This window comes from Ceratotherium simum, chromosome 5 (assembly GCF_057802395.1).
Source record: "Ceratotherium simum simum isolate JZ-2026a chromosome 5, ASM5780239v1, whole genome shotgun sequence".
Classification (NCBI taxonomy): Eukaryota; Metazoa; Chordata; class Mammalia; order Perissodactyla; family Rhinocerotidae; genus Ceratotherium; species Ceratotherium simum.
The window spans coordinates 48,277,760-48,299,315 of record NC_141904.1 but is presented as its reverse complement, the minus strand read 5'-3'; the positions used below and the strand labels follow the sequence as shown (position 1 = coordinate 48,299,315).

Below are 21,556 nucleotides of genomic sequence, written 5' to 3'. Positions count from 1 at the left end.
CCTTGAGAGCTCAGAAACTGCAAGGTCTTTCTGGACACAATTAGCCCAGAGATGCAGCAGTCTGCACACAGTGAGTTTAATACAATAACAACAATTCCTTTTGTGAGCAAAAGTGCATTTTGTATTTTAAAGTACTTCCTGGTTCATGTCCCTGCCTGTGAATCAGAAGCAACTGTGGAGTATGCTAAGAATATGAACCACTGGACCCCACCCCAGACTTACTGAGTTAGAACCTCCTAAGTGAAGAGGGGTCCACGCAGGCCATGCCAGCGAGGAGCCAGCCCTGGGTACCACTGCACTAAGACTGTGCTCACTCCAGATCCTTGCCGCTTGTGGTCTTTCCCTGGACCAGCAGCTTCGGCATCATCTGCAGCGTGTTAGAGATGCAGACTCAGCTCCTCTCTGGCCTCTCGTGTTAGACTCTGCATTTTAGTAAGATCCTGGGTGGTTTGTGTGAAGGGTTGCCAGATAAAATACAGGACACCCACTTATATTTAAATTTCAGATAAACAACAAATAAGTTTTTAGTATAAGTATGACTCACGCAATATTTAAGACATTTAAAAAATTAGTTGTTGTTTATCTGAAATTCAAATGTAGCTGAAAGTATTTTTTTTTTGCTAAATTTCTCAATCCTATTTGGGAGCACACTATAGTCTGAGGAGCCTGAGCTATACTCCCAGCCCTGCTCCTCCAACGCGAGCATCATAAAGGCGTCTTGTATTTTTAATGCATTGTGGGGAAAAAAAATTTTTTTCCACTTAAATATGATTAAGCTTCTGAATATGTAGCTCTCCTATAAATTGAAATAGTATTTAAATAGTATCTGAACTGAAACTGAAGCTTTTTCAATTTATATTCTTTGGTTCAGAAGACCATAACAAAACAAAACAAAACAAGAACCAAAGTCAACATTCATCACTAAATAGGTAACTTATGTTATTTATCAAAAAAGAAAAATAGTATAAAAATTTAATGCTAAGTAATAAGAAGCACATCCAACACTTTAGAGGTCTAATTTAATATAGTCACAAAGATTTATCTGGGCCCAACCAACTTGGTATACAATTTAAAGTGATAATTTAATTATGAATGTCAACAATTATAAATGTAAACAAATAGAAAATGTTCCGTATAGAAAATGGTCCTTCCAAAATCAGACCATTTTGTAACTAGAGTTATGATGTATATATTAGACACAAGATGTTTTTCTGCTTTAGGGCAAAGGTGTATGAGGCGCCATCGCCATGAAAGGGCATGGAGGGGTTGTGTCGACTCTATACTGATTATTAACTGATTGTCAAATTGTCACAATGTTGAATATCAGTAAAACATATTTGCCCCATTAGTGAAATCTCTAAAGGGAACCGAAACTCACATAGGTTTTAGGAAGTTAAAAAGAAAAAATGTAAGGATGAAATCAAGACCTTTGACATCTGTTGCTTCAAACATTGAAAAAAATTTCACATTCCTTGGTCATATGGCTTTCTTATCCTGCTTTTTGTTTGGTTCTTAGCTTAGAGGGCTAAGAACAGGAACCCTTTCCCTTCTCTGGCCTATTTATTTAACACACTTCAGGATTTCCAGCGTAAAAAAGCCTGGCCATCTGTACCCAAGGTGCAGATAATCCTGGGTTATAGGGCTCAAATTAGCCCGCTGGTCGTCTGCTCTGTGCCAAGCCCTCCTCTGCGAAATCTGTTTTGTCTCATGCCGGGCTGAGTCACATAGAATAGATAGATGGTCTATCAGCACATGGCCTGCAGATCATATTATCAGCTTACAAATATAGCCTGTTAGCGCACAGGCCGGGAGGCTCGGGCAGTTGGAGCGCTTCCGGCTCCAGCGTGTGGCCGCTGCGGGTGTAAACAGGCTCCGCCGCCCCGGTTTCCACTCAGCAGGCAGGGGCTTGGGGTTGCCGCGCAGTCACGGGTAGGTGGCCGTCGTGGAGGGGGCGCGGGGGGCAGAGTGAGCCGCTGCTCCTGAAACTGGGGGCGATTGCGGGGAGCGGGAGGGTGGGGGCGTGTGGCACCTGCGGGAGGATGGGGGCAGTGCGCTCCTTGTTGATGTCTTTCCCGCTGTGCCCTGGCAGGACAGGGGTGAAGATCCCCAACGGAACACGGGGCTGAGGATCACGCATTTATCTGCATTTTAGGGCAAGAACTGGAACTGAATGGGGAAGGAGAGAATGGGGCCGGCAGGTCGCTGGGCTTCTGCAGCGGGGCTGCTGCTGTGGCAGGGTCCCCATGACTCCTGCTCCTCGTTAGCGGGTACTCCCCCGTGTACTGCCCTGGTGCCCAAGGCTGAGCTCAAACTTACTGGTCCAAAGTGCTGTCCAGGGGAGGTAAATCAACTTTGTTTGTGTCGTCTTCAGTGTCGTCTTCAGTGCCCTGAGAGGGATGATTGACACCTGGCCGGGCAAGTCTCTCCTCGCAGAGACTGTCTCACACTCCCTGGCTGGGGGTGAGGGTGGAGAGGAGATTGGAGACCCAGAGGAGAATTGTCCGGCTTTGTAAGCAGCTCAGCTGTGCAGGCTGCTCTTCTGCGGGACCAAATCCTCTCCCATAACTCAGGGGCTGGGGTGTTCTCCCAAAGAACTTCTGCGAAGGGTGCCTGCTGGGGAAAAGTCCTCAGATGCTCCTGGTGTACCTCTTGTTTTTATCTTATCTTTAATTGGTGACAGTGAGTCTGTCTTAATTTCTTTTCTTTTTTCTTTAAATAACTGACATTTTTTTGAGCTTTACTAGGTGCCGGGTACTGTCTTAAGCACTTGACATAAATGATCACGTGTGACCCTCTCACCAATCCTGTGAGCTCGATTCTGTGGTTACACCTGTGTCCACATGGGAACACGGAGGTTCAGAGAGGTTAGGTAATGGTCTCAGGGACATGCAGTAGTAGCAGGGGAGGCAGAACTCCAGCCCAGACAGGCCAAACTCTGAGACTGTCTTCTTGATCCTCTCTGTAGCCTCTGCCTCCTCTGGCTGGATTTTCTAGGTCATCCAATTACCGTGAAAATAATGCGTGTTTTCAGGGAAACGCTGATCATGTGACATAAAATGTAATTTAATTCAGAATTTGGCTGAAATATTGTGACTATACTGACCTCACTTGAATATTTAGCCCCTATATACCCTACTGTTTCCATCGGAAAACTCACTGTGCCTTCCAGCTCTGGGGTCCAGACAGTGACCTTATGTGAGGACAGAATTTATGTGTCACTAAAGCCCCCTGTCTGTCATATTATTGCTCCCACTGTACCTTGGTGTTACCAGAAATTCCCACTGGTTAGTCATTCCCTTGGATCCAGCAAGGCTGATGATAGGTGTCTTCTTCACGTGGGGGATACACCTGGAAGGATGCAGAAGGCCTGGAGCTGGTCCTGGGAAGGGAAGAGGGGTCCTGGGGGCTCTGAGGGGCAGGTGGGAAGGAGGGGACGCCGGCCTCTCTCCCCGTGGCTGGTTCAGGTGACCTGTTGACAACAGCTCCATTCACTCTTCCCACCCCACCCCCCTTGCTGCTGTCCCTCTCCCAGCACGTAGAGGGAGCACCAGGGATGGCTTGGCACCTGTATTGTGGACTTTGTTGGGTGTCCTCCAAGATTTCCCCAGATCCTTTCCCCTCAGATTCTCTGAGATGTTAGCCCTGTACCCAACCCCCCCCCCCCCAGCCCAGTCTGTCATTTGACAAGAAGGCAGAGGACTAGGTGACCAGACAGTCCTCCCTCCCGCCTGGAACCCTGGCACATGACTTCGGAGTGGAGACTAGTGTCCTGGTGCCAGGGGACATGTTCTTCCAGTCATGCCCTCTGGCTCAGGATAGCAGAGGGTTCTGTAAAGTGATTCTGATATACCTGGGCTGGGGAGGGAGCGTGGAAAATTATTCAACCAAACCTGCACGGATGGTCCTTTCCCCTTCCTCACAGTCCCTGAGGCACCATCCCTGACCCCACCGCCACCCCACACACACTTAAGGGCATCCCTCCTCTTCTGGCTCCCACAGCAGCTCGTTGTCGAATCCACATGCTGTATTGAAATGTATCCCTTTAAGAATCTGTTCTCCCCTCTAGATTGAGAATTCCCAGGCAAGGACATTCATCTTTCTGCATTTAATGAGTGCCCATAAATGTTAGTTATTTAGTGTTCCCAGGAATCAAAGAACAAACACACACCAAATAAACTGGCTTAATACACAGGGTTTCTGTGGTGAGGTTCAGAAGCAGGAGCCTGGCATCTGTAGCCCTCGCGTCCCCTCCAGGTCCTAACGTCTGCTACTGGGTGACTGCTCAGTGTCGGGCTGACTTGAGGGGGCCTTAAGTCAGGGGCCTCTCAGGTGGCTGCTCCTCCTGTCAGTAAGCTGTGGCTCTTCTTCAGCTCATCCACGGACAGATAACATAGAATTAAACAAACGATCAAATAATTCAACTTATATTATGTGCTGTGAAGTAAATAAGCAAGAGTCAGAGAGAGGAAAGAACAGCAGGACTTACCGTAGATGAGGAGGCTGGGAAGGCCACACTGAGGAGAGAGCACTGAAGCTGGGTTCAGGGGTGTGGGAGGCAGCTGCGGGAATTGGGGAAGAGCGTGTAGGCGGAGGGAGCCTGGTGCACAGAGTCTGAGGTGGGAGGAAGCGCTGGGTGGACAAGCTCTGAGGAGGCGTGTGTCAGGGTGAGCGGGAGGGGCTGGCCAAGGGCAGAGGGAGCCAGGGTCTCATTGGGCCCTGTGAGGAGCTGGGATCTCCCTCACATTCCAGAGGGAAGTCTCTGGAGGACTTTAGCTAGGTGGCAGCATGACCTAGTTCTTGTTGGAAAATGACTCTCACTGGTGTGTGGCAAATGGATTAGACGGGGGTGAGTGGGAAGTCAGGAGACCAGCTGTGAGGCTTTTGCACAACCGAGGCCAGATGTGACACTAATTGGTGGTGAGAAATGCATGCCCTCTAAGACTTAGGTGGTAAATTGGATGTGTGAATGAGTGTGTGTGTGTGTGTGTGCACGCATATCTGCTTAGTGGATGGCAGAGTGAGGAAACGGAAAGCATAAAGGAGTGACCGCCAGATAAATATGGAGTCATTTTTGGGGCTGGCCCTGTGGTGTAGTGGTTAAGTTTGGTGCATTCCACTTTTGTGGCCTCGGTTTGCAGCTTCAGGTCCCGAGTGTGGACCTACACACCACTCATCAACCATGCTGTGGTGGTGTCCCCACATACAAAATGGAGGAGGATTGGCACAGATGTGAGCTCAGGGCTAATCTTCCTCAAGCAAAAAAAGAGGAAGGTTGGCAACAGATGTTAGCTCAGAGCGAGTTTTCCTCAGCCAAAAAAATAAAATAAAATAATGGAGTCTTTCTTGAGATGGAGAATTAAGTCAGCCAGGGATGGATAGATTCTAAATGAGTAAGTCTGTAGGGAATCATGTTTCTTTGAGATACGTTTGAGACGTCCAAGTGGATAAGTCAAGGAAGCAGCTGGATATAGACACCAGATGTCCCCATAAAATAAAGCTGATTTTTATAAGTGCCTCTTATTTTACTGTCCGCTGTAAACAAATTACCCCAACACTTAACAGCTTAAAACAACAAACATTTATTATCTCACAGTTGCTGAGGGTCAGAAATCTGGAGTGGCTTAGGTGAGTGGTTCTGGCTGGGTCTGACCCTGGCAGGGTCTCCCAGGAAGTTGCAGCCAGGATGTTAGCCAGGGCTACAGGCATCTGAAGGCCCAGCTGGGGCTGGAGGATCTGCTTTTAAGACAGCTTCCTCTCATGTGGCCGTTGGCAGGAGGCCTCAGTTCCTCTTCTCATGAAGCTTCTCCATAGGGCTGCTTGAGCATCCTCGTGACATGGTGGCTGACTTCCCCAGAATGAGTGATCCCAGAGAGAGAGAGAGAAATACCTTACAGGGCTTTGTCTCAGAAGTCACACACCATCACTTTCACCACATTCTGTTCATTAGGAGGGAGTCCCTCAGTCCAGCCCACGCTCAAGGGGACAGGAATTAAGATCTACCTTTTTAAAGCGAAGAATGTCAAGGAAATTGTGGGTATAATTTAAAGCCATCACATCAACCAAAGCAAAATATTTTATATATTATTGCTCATTAAGGCTGGGATCAGCAAACTATAACCCACAGGACTGGCAGGTGTTTTTGTATGGCATGTGGGCGCTGCTGGAGCAGGCTGGCACTGTGAGCCGTGGAGACCACGCTGGAGTATCCGCTCTGTCCTTATTCCTCTTCTACTCTCCGAACCTGTCTACCTGGCCCAAGGGCCGCGCTCGTTGCCATCTACATGTTGGAGAGTCTGCTGTTGGCAACTGCCAGGCACCAAGCAGTGGAATCTCTGTTCAAGAGCTGTGACTTAGTGAGTCACCAAGCGTCCAGCCAGCTGCCCAACTTGAGATGACTGGGAGAAGAGGACACACAGGCATCTGGGTGTCACTGGGGCAGAGAGTGAAACTGATGGCAGCAGGTCCCCCCACCTGCCCTTCTGTGCTCCAGCATGCTAGCCTTTCAGTCACTCTTGTCCTGAGAATGTCTCCAGCAGGTGGCAGCTGGGCACAAGCATGGAAGCCTGCTCACTGCTCCGTAGGCCCTCCCCCAGCAAGCAGGGAGGGGCAGGCCAGGAGTTTTCTCTTTTGTTGTGTAAGTACCTAAATAATATCTTCCACCTGAGAGGCCTAAAATGTTTACTATCTTACCCTTTACTGGAAACGTTTGCTGACTCCTGCAGGAAAGCAAAAGGTTTTTCCAGAGGAATTTTCTTTTCCACTGTGAATCTAACCTTTGAGAGTCTCTGATAGTTGACCTTTTCTCTCAGGACCTGGAACACCAAGCCCTGGAGAGGAAGGAGCCTGGCAACACTCAGTGTCCCTTCTGTCGCAGTGAGCGACATCATTGTTCTCCCCTCTCCTAGTCCCCGGTGTGTTCTTCTCTGGAAAATGCTCTGTGGCTGTGGACAGCAGGCCAAATCTGGAGGCTTGTTCTTGTGATTCTGCATAACCATGCAAAACCAGATCTCCAGCAGGGAACTGGAATCAGATGTCACCTTGGAATCATGGATCTTTGCTGTCAAATTCAGTGAGGACCCCGGCTGAAGCTCTGTGTTCTCACGGTGCCTCAGGAGAGTCACTCGGTTGTCAAGTTTTCACTAAGAGGCTATTGCTTTATTTGTATTGAGGGTCTTCAGACTGGATCCTGTAGAGGTTAAATTTTCTCTTTTCTGCTTTGGTGTAGTATACATGGTGATATTTCTATAGTTTTGCAGGAAGTTAATGCTTAGGAAATTATATTTTATGTATTTGCCTGAAAGGTTGTGTTGACCGGAGTTCATGCTACAAAGAAGGGATGAGCTTTGCAAATTTGCCAGGGGACCTTCTCTCCCCTAACTGCCAAGTGACTGGCACCTGCATCTGTCCCTGACATCTGCCTCCTCTCTGCTCCCCAGTGTGGCTTTGTTTCTGGATGGAGGGGCTCCTACCTGTCCTGGAATGACTCATGGGCTCTTGTTGTAAAACCACTTTCCCAATCTCAGCGCCCACCCATGGGGCTACTATCTTCTGAGTTAAGGTCCAACCTGTCCAGTTGTCTAGGGAGGCAGACTCAGCCCTGTGCTACACAGGACGCCAGCAGCTGGCCTGGACCTGGTATTTAGGAGCTGGTATTTCTTAGCTTCCCAGAATCTCTGGATGTTACATGTAGACCTCCAGCGAATGTAGTCATCACTTACTGTCTTACAGTCTCCAGTTTTATTACACATATTTGCAAACAGAACATCTTACAGGCAAGACCCTGATTTATATCCTGGCGCATTCAAAACACCTTTAATTGAAGAAGAGAACCTCTTTCTCTGCTTTGTAAAACACGGGGGAAATAGTGAAAATGGTTAGATGACAGACAGGATATACTCTTTCTTATCAAAATACTGAGACTAATAGTGATTTACTGCTATTTAAAAATAGAGCACAAAGGCATCAAGAAGAGACCATTCCTCTAAGATGGAAACTTGAATTACATTTCTCCAAGCTGATGCATAGAAATTAATGAGCAATGATTATTTAATGCAGGGGCAGTTAATGTACGGATCTGGTTACTTCTCAAGGATTTACTGGCCTAAGAAGATGAAAGAAACTCAGCAGCAGAATCTGAGCCCCGACTGATTGATCCAGAGCGCACACCCTGGACAGCGAGCCAGCCTTCCAGCTTTAATTACTCTTGGCCCGCTGGGCTGTCCACACTGCTCAAACACACTTCACTTTACTTTGGCCTTTTGGTTTGCTTTTATGTGTTGACTTGGATTATGTGCAGAGATTTCCTCAAAGAAACTAGGCTACCTGATTTTTTAAAAAAATTTCTCCATTACTGGCTATGGACTTGAATCTCTTGTTTTCAGGCTGATGCTTGCCATTCCTTTTTGGAGGCTTTTATGTCAAAAGCCAAAACCTGAGACCTTTGCAGTGGGTGCTCCTGAGCTGAAGATAACAGAGTAAGGAAAGTGGTAAAAGAAAAATTAGAGGCGGGATTTCTGGTTCTGGGTGAGATGGAGTAGGCCCACTCCATCCCGTCTGTCCCAGTAGATGCAGCCGTAAAACCTGGACAGGATACATGGATCAGCAACATGAAGACTCTGAAAAGTAAACAGTTGCAAGAGAAGAAGGAAATGGCACTCGAATTCAAAGCACTACGAACCTGTGGTGTGTTTCCCACTTTTTCCCTCCTGTATTTCCCAGCCTGGACTCAAGGCAGCCTGACACCCAGAACTGGGCACCAGAGCACCTAGTTTTGCTCCAGGAGTGGAACAGGGGACTCCTAATGCTCAGAGAGTGGGGGTACATCCCTGCTTTTCTTTTCTCCATCCTCTTGTGCCTCAGGCCCCCCTAGGATTCTGTAGTAGTAGCAGTGAGGGGCTTGGGAATAGGTTGATAGTGGAGCCCCTCAATCACCCAAAACTTTGAGAGAGGGGATCCTTTCTTTCTGATCAGAGAAGCTGTAGTCCCCAGAGGGTGGAGAAAATTCTCATTGCTTTTTTCCTCTCGCAGTCTTCCCACTGCTTGGCCCTGACGTGGGTGCAGTTGGAGCCAGTGCACAGCTCAGCAGGGTAACTAGAGCCCCAGCTCTCTGGCCAGAGGAGTGAAAAGGGAGCCCAGGAATCCAGAGAGGACCAGGGAGATCACCGAGAGGGAGGAGCTTGGGACAACAGCCCCATGAGGTTGTTTATGAACTTCTGGGCTCATCCCTGAGCTGCATTTGCGTGGATCTGACCCTAACCAGCTTACCAACGTCTGTTAGAACTGAACCCATGGATAGACCATCATCCCCGTCCCAGACAGCCACTGGGTGGTGCACATGGAACAGCTGAGTAGCACTGCTGAGTCAGAAGACTGATCTGACATGGGGATCACCACCCACATGGAATGTGAGGTCTAAACCCAACCAATTGATCACCTCCTTTGTCAGTTATTAACTTATTTCCTCTCAGCTCTGTATGCACCCTTCAGTGTATAAACTCTGTGATATACAATGGAATTCCTTTAAGTATTTGTCCTTTAACATGAACACCATGTTAAACTTTCTCAGTAGAGGGCACTGAGAGGACAGTATAGCAGGAAGAGGTTTCCTCCCTTTTCTAGTGGGGGGTGGGGGGGGATCAGCAGTGTGGGATGCCTATTGGAGTGTGCCCCAGCGACACGCCCAGAATGTAGTCCCCTTGCAACCTGGCAGCCTTGGCTGGCAATAACCTTTCTGCAGCTCTCTTGACCCAGAAAACAGAGCCTCGTGTAGCCCATGTCCTCTGAAGGCCTCTTGCCCATGCTCGTACTTAGACTCTCTCTGTGAGCCTCCATGTGGCCTGCACACAGCCATCCGTGCACACACCAAGCTGCCCCTCCTTCTGCAAGTCCCTGTGTGGTCCACACTCTGAAAACCTCCTGAGCCTGCCAGCACCTGGACTCCCACTGCCTGCCCATGCCATCAGTTGCTAATCAGCTGGTCTTTCACCTGTACTCTGGGAGGTGGCCTATTAGTTGTCCAGCAAGCTGGACCAGCCTCACCAAACCACAGGACTTCTCTGCTATCTAGTGGGCTGAACCACAACTTCTAAAATGAGATCTGAACGCCTTCCAAGTTTGGCCTTTCTTGGGTGCTCTCCCTCTGCCACGGGGTATGAATGGAAAGAAAGTATCAGCAAAGAAATAGGAGATAGAAAGAACTAAATGGAAATTTTAGAAATAAAACAGACAATAATTGACATAAAATACTCATTGGATAGGCTCATAAACATAATGGAGGTGACATAGGGGAGAGTTAGGAAACTTGAAGATAGATTACTGGATATTACCAACCTGAAAAAAAGAGACGGAAAAATATTTACCAAAATGAACAGGCCTCAAGAATCTATGGAACAATAGTCAAAGACCTAATATTTGTGTTGTCAGAGTCCAGAAGGACAGGAGAAAGAGTGCAGTGCAGAAAAAAATAGTGGAAGAAATGATGGCTGAAAATTCCCAAATTTGGTAAAAGATATAAACCTACTGATTAGAGAAGCTAAGCAAATCCCAAACAGGAGAAACCCCAAGAAATCCATGCCCAGGCACATCATAATTAAACTGAAGAAAACCAAAGACAAAAACAAAATCTTGACAGTAGCAAGAGAAAAATGATACATCACCTATGGGAGAATTATGATTCAAATGACTGTAGATTTCTCATCAGAAACCACAGATGCCAGAAGAAATGGGCACAAAGTTTTTAAAGTGCTTAAAGAAAAGAATTGTCAACTCAGAATTCTATATTCAGCAAAAATAAGCTTCAGGAATAGAAAAAAAGACATCCTCAGATGAAGGAAACAGAATTGTCAGCAGACTTCCTCTAAAACAGTTGTTAAGGAAAGTTATTTTAGACAGAAGGGAAAAAATACCAGAGGCAAACTTGGAACAACAGGAATGAAGAAAAAGCGACAGAAATGGTACATATCAGGGTAGATATAATGAGCTAGCCTTCTCCTCATGAGTTCTTTAAAATAAGTTTGATGATTTGAAACCAAAAATATAACATTGGCTGATACAATGCATAAGACAACTATAACATAAAGGTGACAGCATAAGGTAACCTATAAGGTGGTAAGGTTTCTACATGTCACTTGAAGTGGGCAAATATTGTTTCTAAGTAGACCATGAGAAGTTAAGTTTTTATCTTATATTCCCTAGGGCAACCTTGAAAAAGAAACTACACAAAGAAACACTGTCAAAACACAGTAGAGAAAATAAAATGGAATACTAAAAAATGCTTTGATAACACCAAAGAAGGCAGGAAAGTGTAAAAGAGGAAAACAAGAGAGGGATTAAAATGAAAAAACGAATAATAAAATGGTAGACTTAAATCCAAACATATCAATAATTATACTAAATGTAAATTGCTTAAACACACTAATTAAAAGACAAAGATTGTCAGAATGGGTTAAATAAATAATCCAACAAGATTCTGTCTACAAAATCTCACATCAAATATAATCGTATATTTAGGGTAAAAGTGAAAGGATGGAATCAAGAAAGTGAAAATACAAAATGAGAGAAATTTTTTACAAATCGTATATCTGGTAAAGGAACTGTATCTAGAATATGTAAAGGACTATTACAACTCAACAATAAAAGACAAACAGCCCAATTAAAAAATGGGCAAAGGATCAGAATAGATGTTTCTCCCAAGAAGGTATATGAATGACCAATAAGCACAGGAAAAGATGCTCAACATCATTAGTCATCAGGAAAATGCAAATCGAAGCCACAAGGAGATACCACTTCATACCCAATGGGACAATAAAAAAGACACATAATAACAAGTGTTGAGAGGATGTGGAAAAACTGGAACCTTCATACACTGCTGGTAGGAATGTAAAATGATCCAGCTGCTTTGGAAAATAGTCTGGCAGTTCCTGAAAATGTTAAACATAGAGTTGTCACATGACTCTCCAATTTCACTCCTACGTATTTACCCAAGAGAATTGAAAACATGTGTTCCACACAGAAACTTGCACCATTTGCGCCTTTGTCAAAAATCTCCTTTAGGTAAAAGAATTTTAAGGGAGACAAAAGACAGTTCCAGATGTCAGAAATTAAAAGAAAGAGGGGAATAAATTGGGGGTAGCATTTTCAGCTCTTCAGACTAAAATTATGGCCCTCAAATATTCAGCTACACAAACATAAGCCAGTTCTTCCACTCATATTGGCAAGCCATTTATGGAGAGCACACACTTGAGTCAGAAGATTAAATATTTGGTTTTGGAGAGCACGCTCTTGAGTTGGCAGATTAAATATTTGGTTTCGTATCCCCACTGACTGCTATTTAGAAGTGTCTGGAATTGGAGCAGAGAATATTCAGCAGCCCTACCATTTATCAACTGACACTCCATGTGTTCGTGCAAATCAGGAAATGGATTTAGCCAAATTTCGATGCTGTAGGTAGGGGAATTTAAAACAATATTTAGAAAGTTATTTTACTTAGATAAACGAGATAAGTATGGCTTAGTGGAATGAACATTGAAATGCACTTTTATGTCCTGATAATTTTTTTTTTATCAGTGAGCAAAAACTCACTCAAAACAAACAGTAAAGATGAGGTGGGAAAATAAAAAGAAGAGAGAAAGTTCATTGAGTGGCCTGAGAGTGATGCAATCTGGATGCAAATCTTTTATTCACTTTTCATTCATTCATTCACTCATTTATTCATTCAATAAATATTTATGGAGGGCTTACTATGTGCCAGGCACTGTGCTAGGTCTCACTGGGATGTGATGGCCAAGATGTCCCCAAGTCTGTCCTTGCACTTAAAGGAGATCAGCAGCTTGTGAGGGTTCATGTTGCAGGGAAACCTCATAGGACACGTGCCCAGTCTATGGTCAGTCCCAGTGGGAAAGTGCTCAGCGGGGCTTGGTGCAATGTTTGGTTTTGCTACTTAGTCGTGGCTAGTGTGTAGCCTCAGATAACCTGGTGTATGTGTGTGTGTGTTCTGATTAATTCATCAAGCTTACCCTTGATTGTGTAACAATCTGCTGGGAAGATCAGATGCTAGTAAATTCAATAGCATGTGGGACTATGAGGCTTGACGAATGCCTAGGGGGCTTTGGGAACCCACAGTTCAGCCGAGGGGTAGGGACACAAGTGTGACGTTCTGGAGGACATGACTCCAGGTTGAGTGTTGAACTTTGACTTACACAGAGTACTATTGGACCTTAAGAACATGAGCAAACTGTCATCCTGGAGGTAACAAGGTGTTTCATCATTACTTAAGATAATTGATTCATTCATACTTCATTTTAAAGTTTATGGTAAAACTGTTGTCTTCTGTGTGTGTATGAAGCTGACATAAATATATTTTTTTAAATAGGTAATTTCATGTTCCCAAAATGGGACATAAAGTGGTTGTATTCGACATTTCTGTCGTCAGAGCCATGTGGGAAACTCGTGTCAAGAAGCACAAAGCTTGGCAGAAGAAGGAGGCAGAAAGGCTCGAGAAAAGTGCACTGGAAAAGTATGTGGTTTCTGTACTTGCCTTGTAGCTTCTTTAGAGGACAGGGACTCGGGCAGGCACCCAATGTATTGTGAAGGGGATGCATTTTTTTTTATAATTTTATTTATTTATTTATTTTTCCCGAAAGCCCCAGTAGATAGTTGTATGTCATAGTTGCACATCCTTCTAGTTGCTGTATGTGGGACACGGCCTCAGCGTGGCCGGAGAAGCGGTGCGTCGGTGCGCGCCCGGGATGCGAACCCGGGCTGCCAGCAGTGGAGCGCTCGCACTTAACCGCTAAGCCACGGGGCCGGCCCCAGGGGATGCATTTCTTCTGAGATTTCTCGCTGTCAGTGACACTTACTCACTGGACTTCAGAACCCTCACACTGTCGCCCGGAACAAACATTTGATTCCAATAACAGTAACACCCGTGACTATAAGAACCCACATATATTCCAGGCACTCTGGTAGGCACGGGGAAGACGGCGAAGACAAGATAAATTCCTCTACAGTAAATTCTGTAGAGGACTGCTTAGCTGGCCTCACTAGGCTGTCTGGTGCTCTCCACACCTGTGTAAGCCATGTGATGGCTGCTCTCTGTCATGCACTTCAGCCCTCACCTGTTGAGTTGAATGCTAGATAAGATTCATTGTGTTGATGCCATTTTTACTTGGATTGAAATGATGTAATTTGACTACTATCATGTCAACTCATGAAGTATGAGTAAAAGAGAGTCATGTATATGAAAACTAAGTTGAGTGCTTTGGAAAAACTACATTTACGATAAACAGGAACCACACAATTGAATCAGCACTGTACGAGACTGATAAAAGTATGACAAGCTAGAAAGGATGCACGTTTAGGTGGCTTTGCATGTCTGTAATTTTTATTCCCTGTGAAGAAACCAAACCTGGAACTGTTGGATGATGGATTATAGGTGTGGTTTCTATAAGGCAGAATGGGATTCTCATTGGTAGACCCATTCTTGAACAAAGTCCATGACCCTACATCAGGTTGGCAAATGGTGACATATTTCTGCCTTTTAAGTTAAAAACAAAATGTGTAAGGTGCAACTGTCTCTTTATTCTTGCTTCTCCACTTTTATGAACTATTTGGATTGAACAAATACCTATTCTGATCATGCTTGATAATTAAGCTGCTACCTTAAGTGTCACAGTGTTCCAGTTGGTTATCATTATCCTCAATTTGAAGACAAGGAAGTTGGGACCTAAGTAACTTCCCCAAGTTGACACAGCTAGTAAGTGGAGGATTTGACCAAGCCCTTTCCCCTACGTAATGCTGTAATCACAGATAGTTAGAATGTCTTTTCACTTGCCACTAATCTGAGATTATCCAATGTGGTGTGACTCTTGAATTTAAGAATTGGAACCCTCAGGCTGGGCAACACCCGTGGCAGTAGGTCTGAGTGATCTGCACTAGCATGAATCACACAAGGTCCCAGGGCCCTGTGAGCCCAAAGTGGCTCTTTGCCCTGCTCCAGCTTCATCCCCACTCCTAGCATCTGGGTTTACTCTAGGGTAGGACAACTTGCTGAATGGGGACCCAAGCCATGGGGGGTTTTAGGGACGTGTCTGAATTAGGCTTGGTGCCAGAGGGCTTGTGCTATGTCTTATCCTAGGACAGAAAACTTCTTGGGGACTTGTTAGGCTTTTCTAGCTCAAGATAAGAAAAACAGCCATCAAATTGGCTGGGCAGGTGAGAAGGAGCTGGGGAGGGTGGAGGGAGGAAGGTGTTCAAGGAAGAAGCTTATTAGTTTCCCAGGACCTGCAAAAACGAACGTAGTAAATTTATCTTTTTTGCAGGTATTTTTGAGGTTCCACAATATGATTAATACTGTGATTATTAGTACTATTTGAATGTTAACTGTTAGTTTCTCAAGATCTGTTTCCTGTGGGGAAATTAAGATCTTGAAAAACTGATGAATGCCTTATCATAAAAGGCAATTATGTGCTTAACTTAAATTTACTAAAACAGGCAAAACCCTCTAGCTTGCTCTGTTATCTCACTTCATGGCATTTCATTTTGTAATAATGTATTTGTTCCGTGAAGTATATACCAAAACCTAAACGTTGTAGGTGGAGATAAAATACAGAATATCACCCTACCTGAATGAAACTCAATCATTTAGAGGGAGAAATAGAAGTTATTGTTAGGCTCTATGTGAGGAATTTCTCATTCAATGAGGCTGTTTGCCATCTAGGCTAGGATTGTGGGTTCACTTCCTGGGTATTTTATTTGCATACTTATTAATTAATAACAAGTTCACCTACAGGAGTGAAATTTCCCACGGTGGCTGATGGCTGACATTCTGAAGTCAGGTATTTTATAAAGTGGGGCTGCCTATATATTTCTATCCAAATGCTCTTGAAAGACCAGCAAATTCCTGTGGCCTTGTTTTATTTAAAAACCTGGGTTGGCACCACATAATATCAAAGGAAATTGTAATTAATCACATGTCAAAGTTGCTAATAATTCACAACTGTGAGGGTTTAAGATTTCCCCCTACGTTCCGCAGGCAGAGGAAACTCGAAAGGAGGGGCAGGGAGAAAAGTGGACGGGAGGGCTCGCGTCTCCTGAAGCAGGAAAGTCGCGGTGATGAGGAGGACTGCGCCTGCGCCCGGGTGGCTGACGCCTTCCCTAGGCAGTTGATGGCGATTCCCCAGGAGAGTAACTGCGGCCTCTGCTGCCCGCTTTAGGATAAAGGAGGAGTGGAATTTCGTGGCCGAGTGCAGGAGGAAGGGCATCCCCCAGGCTGCGTACTGCAAGAATGGCTTCGTAGACACCAGCGTGAGGCTCCTGGAAAAGATCGAAAGGAACTCTCTCGCGAGGCAGAGTTCCCTTTCCAAGGAGAGGGACAAACGGAGCAGCCCGTTTGTGTTTGAACTTTCGGGGGAGCACTGGAAGGTGAGTCGATGTGTTTTTGTATCTAAAGCGGATGGATGCTCGGGGCAGCGCCGCGGCTGACGTGCACGGTCAAGCCGAACTCCAGGCTTTGGCCTTGGCGGGTGAGCGCTCTTGCCTTGAGAGAGCTTTTCCGCGGAGGCAGAGGAGCCGATTATCTGCTCTGAGCCGCGTTCCCGCGCGTCTTCCTCCGTGAGAGTGTCGTCCTGGAAAGAGCGGAGAGATCCACTTGGATCCCTTCGAGGCCTGGAGGGGCTGGGACCCCAGCGGCTCTCCCCAGGACGGCACAGCATTTAAATACCTAATTCTGCTGCCTTTCCCCTAGACGTTTAAAATAACTCTGCCGTTTTTTTTTTAAATGAACTGAGCCTTTCGTTTATCCAGCGCCCCTCAGTAGGTGGTTACTTCTGACTTGTCACAGTGTGTAGAGCAGCAAAGGAATTTCAGCGGACCCTTTAGCCAGTTTTCCTCTGAGATTCTGAGGCCAGGACAAAGATGTCCCCTCGTTCTTTCCTCTGGTGTTTACTGGTGCTTGCTGCTCTCCTCCTCCCACCTGCCGCCTTCTTGGAGAGGCGTCTCCAGGGCTGGCCTACGATCTGACGTTTCCTGGGGTGCCATGGGGGAATGAACCCTGGCTACAGTCCATGTCAGTGGGATGGGGTCCTCTGGGACCTGCCTCCCTCTCTTTTTATCCTGCCATTTTGTGGCTGAGAGGACTCTGGACTGGCAGACTAAATACTTGGGGTGGTCCTGGCGCTGTCCTTGATTGGCCACGTGTCCTGAGGCAGTTTACTCCACTTTTATTTGTTTTATCTGCTCCATACAATGGTGCTAATGCTTGCCCTGACCCCCTCTGAGGGCGTTGTGAGGATTAAATGAACGCATATTCTGTGATGCCAACTTGTTAGCTACACTGCCCTCTAAACTGGGAGAGATTGTTACCATAAAAGCTCTTTGGTGTTCTTTCTCTCGCATCCCCATCATTGAGGTCAGTGGCTACACAGACACTGCCTCTTCTGGGGCAAGAAGGCCTTTCTGGATTTCTGGTTAAAGACCGCTGGTAGATCATTCTCATGTGCCATCATCAACCATGATCGCAGCTAAGCACTTACCCCGTAGGGTCACCCAGCCCACCTGGAGAACCTGAATGGCGTTCTCCCGGCTCCGATACCTTTTGAAAATCATCTTAAAGAGCATTGAGTGAGTGCCTGGTGTGGTAAGTGGGATAGGAAGAGGGTTATGACTCAGCAGGCTGGGGGAGACACCATAGCGGACTATGTGGATGGTGTCTTCATTACTTGCAGCCTTTTTGTACCCCACCTTGGTTGCCTAAGTGGCTACCCTTCCCTGATTGGAACTCCCCCCCAGGAAGACTCTGGGGCCCAGGCATTCACTAGTGTGAGTTTCAGTTGCTGATTTCTTCCCCTAGAGAGATCTGTGTTTCAGCCTTACCTCTGATGAACCAGCGAGAAGCTGCATTAAGGGATTTTCACTATCTGAGAGTACTCCCTGGCGGCGAGGGAGCTCTGGCCTCTAACATCACACCAGGCAGTGTGCCCAGCCCTGCAAGAGGTCACCACAGGATGGACAGGGCTGTGGAGCTTCTGAGGCCTTGGGGACTGGGTGGGAGAGCTCTGATGGGACTCGTTAGGGCTGGCTGCGGGGCCACGCTCTGTGACTGGGGGTGCCAGATTGGAGTGGGGGGCTGGTCATTCCTGCTGTGAGCCGGACACCCTTAGGCCCTGGACTCTGCTCTTTCAGGGAGATTTCCTCAATTTTATTTTACAACTCTTCAATAGAATTTTTCATTTCTGCTATCAAGTTTTTAATTTCTAAGAGCTGGCTGTTTTGTGAGTGAAGGAATCCTGTGATGTGGCTTTATTTTTCTACTTTTATAGGTATCTCTTAATTTTACCTTTAAACATTTTGTCCAGTTTTTGTTCTATGGGGTAATGGCTTTTCTTACCTATCTTGGGATCCCTAGCATTTTGGGGGAAGTTTTCTTCTTTCAGAGTCTCCTTTTCCTTTTTAGGATGTTTGTCTTTATCTTGCACGTTGGGGCTCTCTGGGAGGTCTGGAGACTCTGGGTGTCCCAAGCACTGACAAGCTGATTGGAAGCTTAGAGTATGTGGGCTTCGTTTTTTGAGGGTGTTGCTATAGAGCAGCCATTTCACTGGCACGCTGCTCCCTCCCGTCTCCCCTTGGGAGTGCACATTTATGACTTGTCTGGAGCTGGTGAGAGCCTCAGAGGAGGATCCTCTCCCTTCCTGCAGGCAGGGACAGGCCTGGCAGCCAGTGCTCTGGGACAGAGAGCAGGGCTGGAGGTGGGGGAGTTGCAGCATTCATCATTCATCCTCTGGTTGCTGCCCCCCTGCCCTAGATGTGCCAGAGGGTCCCCAATCCTGGGACTCTGTTTAACCCTCCAATGAATAAGCCTCAGTCTCCTACAGGGGCAGTTGCTCTGTGACGTGGATGGGGGTCAGGGACCTGGTCTTAGACTTTGAACCTGACCTCTTTCTTTTAGCCCTGCCCTCAGCTCTCACCTCCAGATGTGGCTGACTCTTCCACTCCTTGAGTCTTGGGGAAGAGGGGGCATCTGGTGAGATGCTCAGGCTGTGTCTCAGTCGTTCCTGTATGTTAAATTGGCCATTTTTACCCTATTCCTTTTATTTTTGTTTATTTATTTGTTTATTTTTTTTTGTGAGGAAGATTAGCCCTGAGCTAACATCTAATGCCAATGCTCCTCTTTTTGCTGAGGAAGATTGGCCCTGGGCTAACATCCGTGCCCATTTTCCTCTACTTTATGTGGGACGCCACCACAGCATGGCTTGCCAAGCGGTGCATCGATGTGCGCCCGGGATCCGAACTGGTGAACCCTGGGCTGCCGCAGCGGAGTGCGCGCACTTAACCGCTTGCGCCACCGGGCCGGCCCCCCTTTTATTTTTATTTGACACACTATCTTAAGATTTTTCTCTATTTTTATTAAAAATAGTAATGAACATAATTCTAGGAGGTATAATAATCTTTCAAGTGTGCCATTATTGAAAGAGCAAAATGAGAGAAATTGTTTATGAGGCACTCAGTAAATTGGTGCCTCAATAAAGAGAGTGTTGGTATAACCTGGCATCAGCTCCCTAATGATCCAGCTCTTCATTTTGTCTCAGCTGCAGGAGGAAACGTCTGGTCTGGTGTGGGTTGCATTCAGATCAGTTCTGATCTAAGCGTCAGATCCTGAGTTTAGAAGGGCCTCATGCTTGGTTTAATGCTCTGCTGTCACTGTCTTGAAATTCCTAATAATTTTTAGCAAGGGGGCCTGCATTTTCATTTTGCACTAGTTCCTGAAACTATGGAGCAGGTCCTTACCCTAAGTGACTCATTGAATTGTCTTTGGGTTTTGGTTTTCCTCTTTCAAATGGGCCTTAATAATAATGCCCACTCTGCCTATCTTATGGTACTGTGATATGAAATCATATTTAGAGTGAAAGTACTTTTTGTAAGTTAAAAGCTTAACCTGCATATCCAATAGCAGTGATCATAAAGCACATTGTAAGTACCAAGTACCAAGCAAAAGGATCACTGTGGACTTTCTGATTGCTACCCCCACCCCACCGACCTCACCATCGTGGAGTGCCCACTCTGCCCTCGGCGCTCCTGCCACGTTTGGCTGATGGCTCACTGTAGTCAGCTTCGTCAGGTCAGGGGACATGTGTGCCCTCCTCCTCTTTTTTCATCCCTTCAGGGCTGAACACACCTCACTTGCAGTGGGGGCTTGGTGAGCTGAATTTCTTCAATAGCCCCCCTAAAGCCCCTCAAAAGTCTTTAAGCTTTTCTCAACACCTTTAGATTTTTTTTATTAATTTTTTTTTCGCTGAGGAAGATTCATCCTGAGCTAACACCTGTGCCAATCTTCCTCTGTTTTGTACGTGGGTCGCCACCACAGCATGACCATCAACGAGTGGTGTAGGTCCACACCTGGGAACTGAACCCCAGGCCACCAAAGTGGAGCATGCCAAACTTAACCACCAGGCCATGGGCTGGCCCCCCAACACCTTTACAGTTTTACTCCAGACACTTGAGCTAAGGGAGGCCTTAGATACGCCAAGTTCCTCTCCATCACCCAGGGAGGTGGTATGCCTGGAAAATGGGGAGCCTGGCCTGGAATTCAGGTCTCCCCACTGTCTCTGGTGCTCTTTCTCTGTTCCAAACTCATAAAAACATTTAGAAATTTGGCACAGCAAATATTAGATGTTTGTCAAGTATGTTTAAAAGTGACTACAGAGGAAGGGAAATGCAGCACAAATTTTAAAATCCAATGCATGGACAGATTTTATTTTTAGAAGATGTTAAATTGGTATGTTGTAAATAAATAATATATGTTGTGGCTATGGGCGTGAGTCTGGTTGTTCACTAGGCATTTGATTTTAATAGTATTGTGAATTCATGGCAGGGTTGAAATTGAGCTAATCTGCTTTTGTGAAATTAATGACAACTGCAGCGTCTTTGCTTTCTTTTTGAAATGGCTGTAGAGCTGCATTAAGTCTAACGCTCTCACCCATGCTCTCTCACTTCTTGCTTTTTAAATAAATGTGCGGTTTAACTTGGCTTTGTGCACACTGCCGCTCAACTCCGACATCTTGAGAACTAGTTCTGATGGACGCAATTCATTCTATTCTAGGAGCTCCCAGATGAGCTGAAGGAGCAGACGCACCTGAAAGAATGGCACATAAACAATACCCTGATTCAAATCATTCCTACGTATATTGAGCTGTTCCAAGCGATGAGAATTCTAGATCTGCCTCAAAACCAAATATCCCGTCTTCCAGCTGAAATTGGTACGTTACTCAGCAGGAGCCTTCAGGCCTCTTGTCTGGTGGGCGGGCAGCATCCTTCTCCCGGCCCAGGAAGCTGCTGGGCAGGGCTGTTTCATGTGTCCCCAGAGCTGCCTGTTCGCAGTGTCAGCTGTGGGCAGTGGTGCCATGGCCTCACCTGCGTAACTCAGCACATACAGATGTTTGCCGTTGCTCAGAAACTACCAGCCTCCTGAGCGAGCGGTGCTGTGTTTAGGAACCTTTTGTTTCATTTCTTTTAGTTTTAGAAATACAAACATACAATAAATATGTTTATTGTAAACATAAAATAC

General features: G+C 46.1%; 1 protein-coding gene across 1 annotated transcript in view; it reads left to right on the top strand.

The window, feature by feature from the left end:
- LRRC2 (leucine rich repeat containing 2) overlaps positions 1-21,556 on the top strand; it is a 53,869-nt gene that overhangs the window by 16,748 nt on the left and 15,565 nt on the right. The window contains exons 2-4 of the mRNA XM_004419614.3: positions 13,370-13,513; positions 16,212-16,419; positions 21,092-21,248. Coding sequence (XP_004419671.1) covers positions 13,389-13,513; positions 16,212-16,419; positions 21,092-21,248 — 490 coding nt within the window. The 5' untranslated portion in view covers positions 13,370-13,388. The remainder of the gene's footprint in view (positions 1-13,369; positions 13,514-16,211; positions 16,420-21,091; positions 21,249-21,556) is intronic.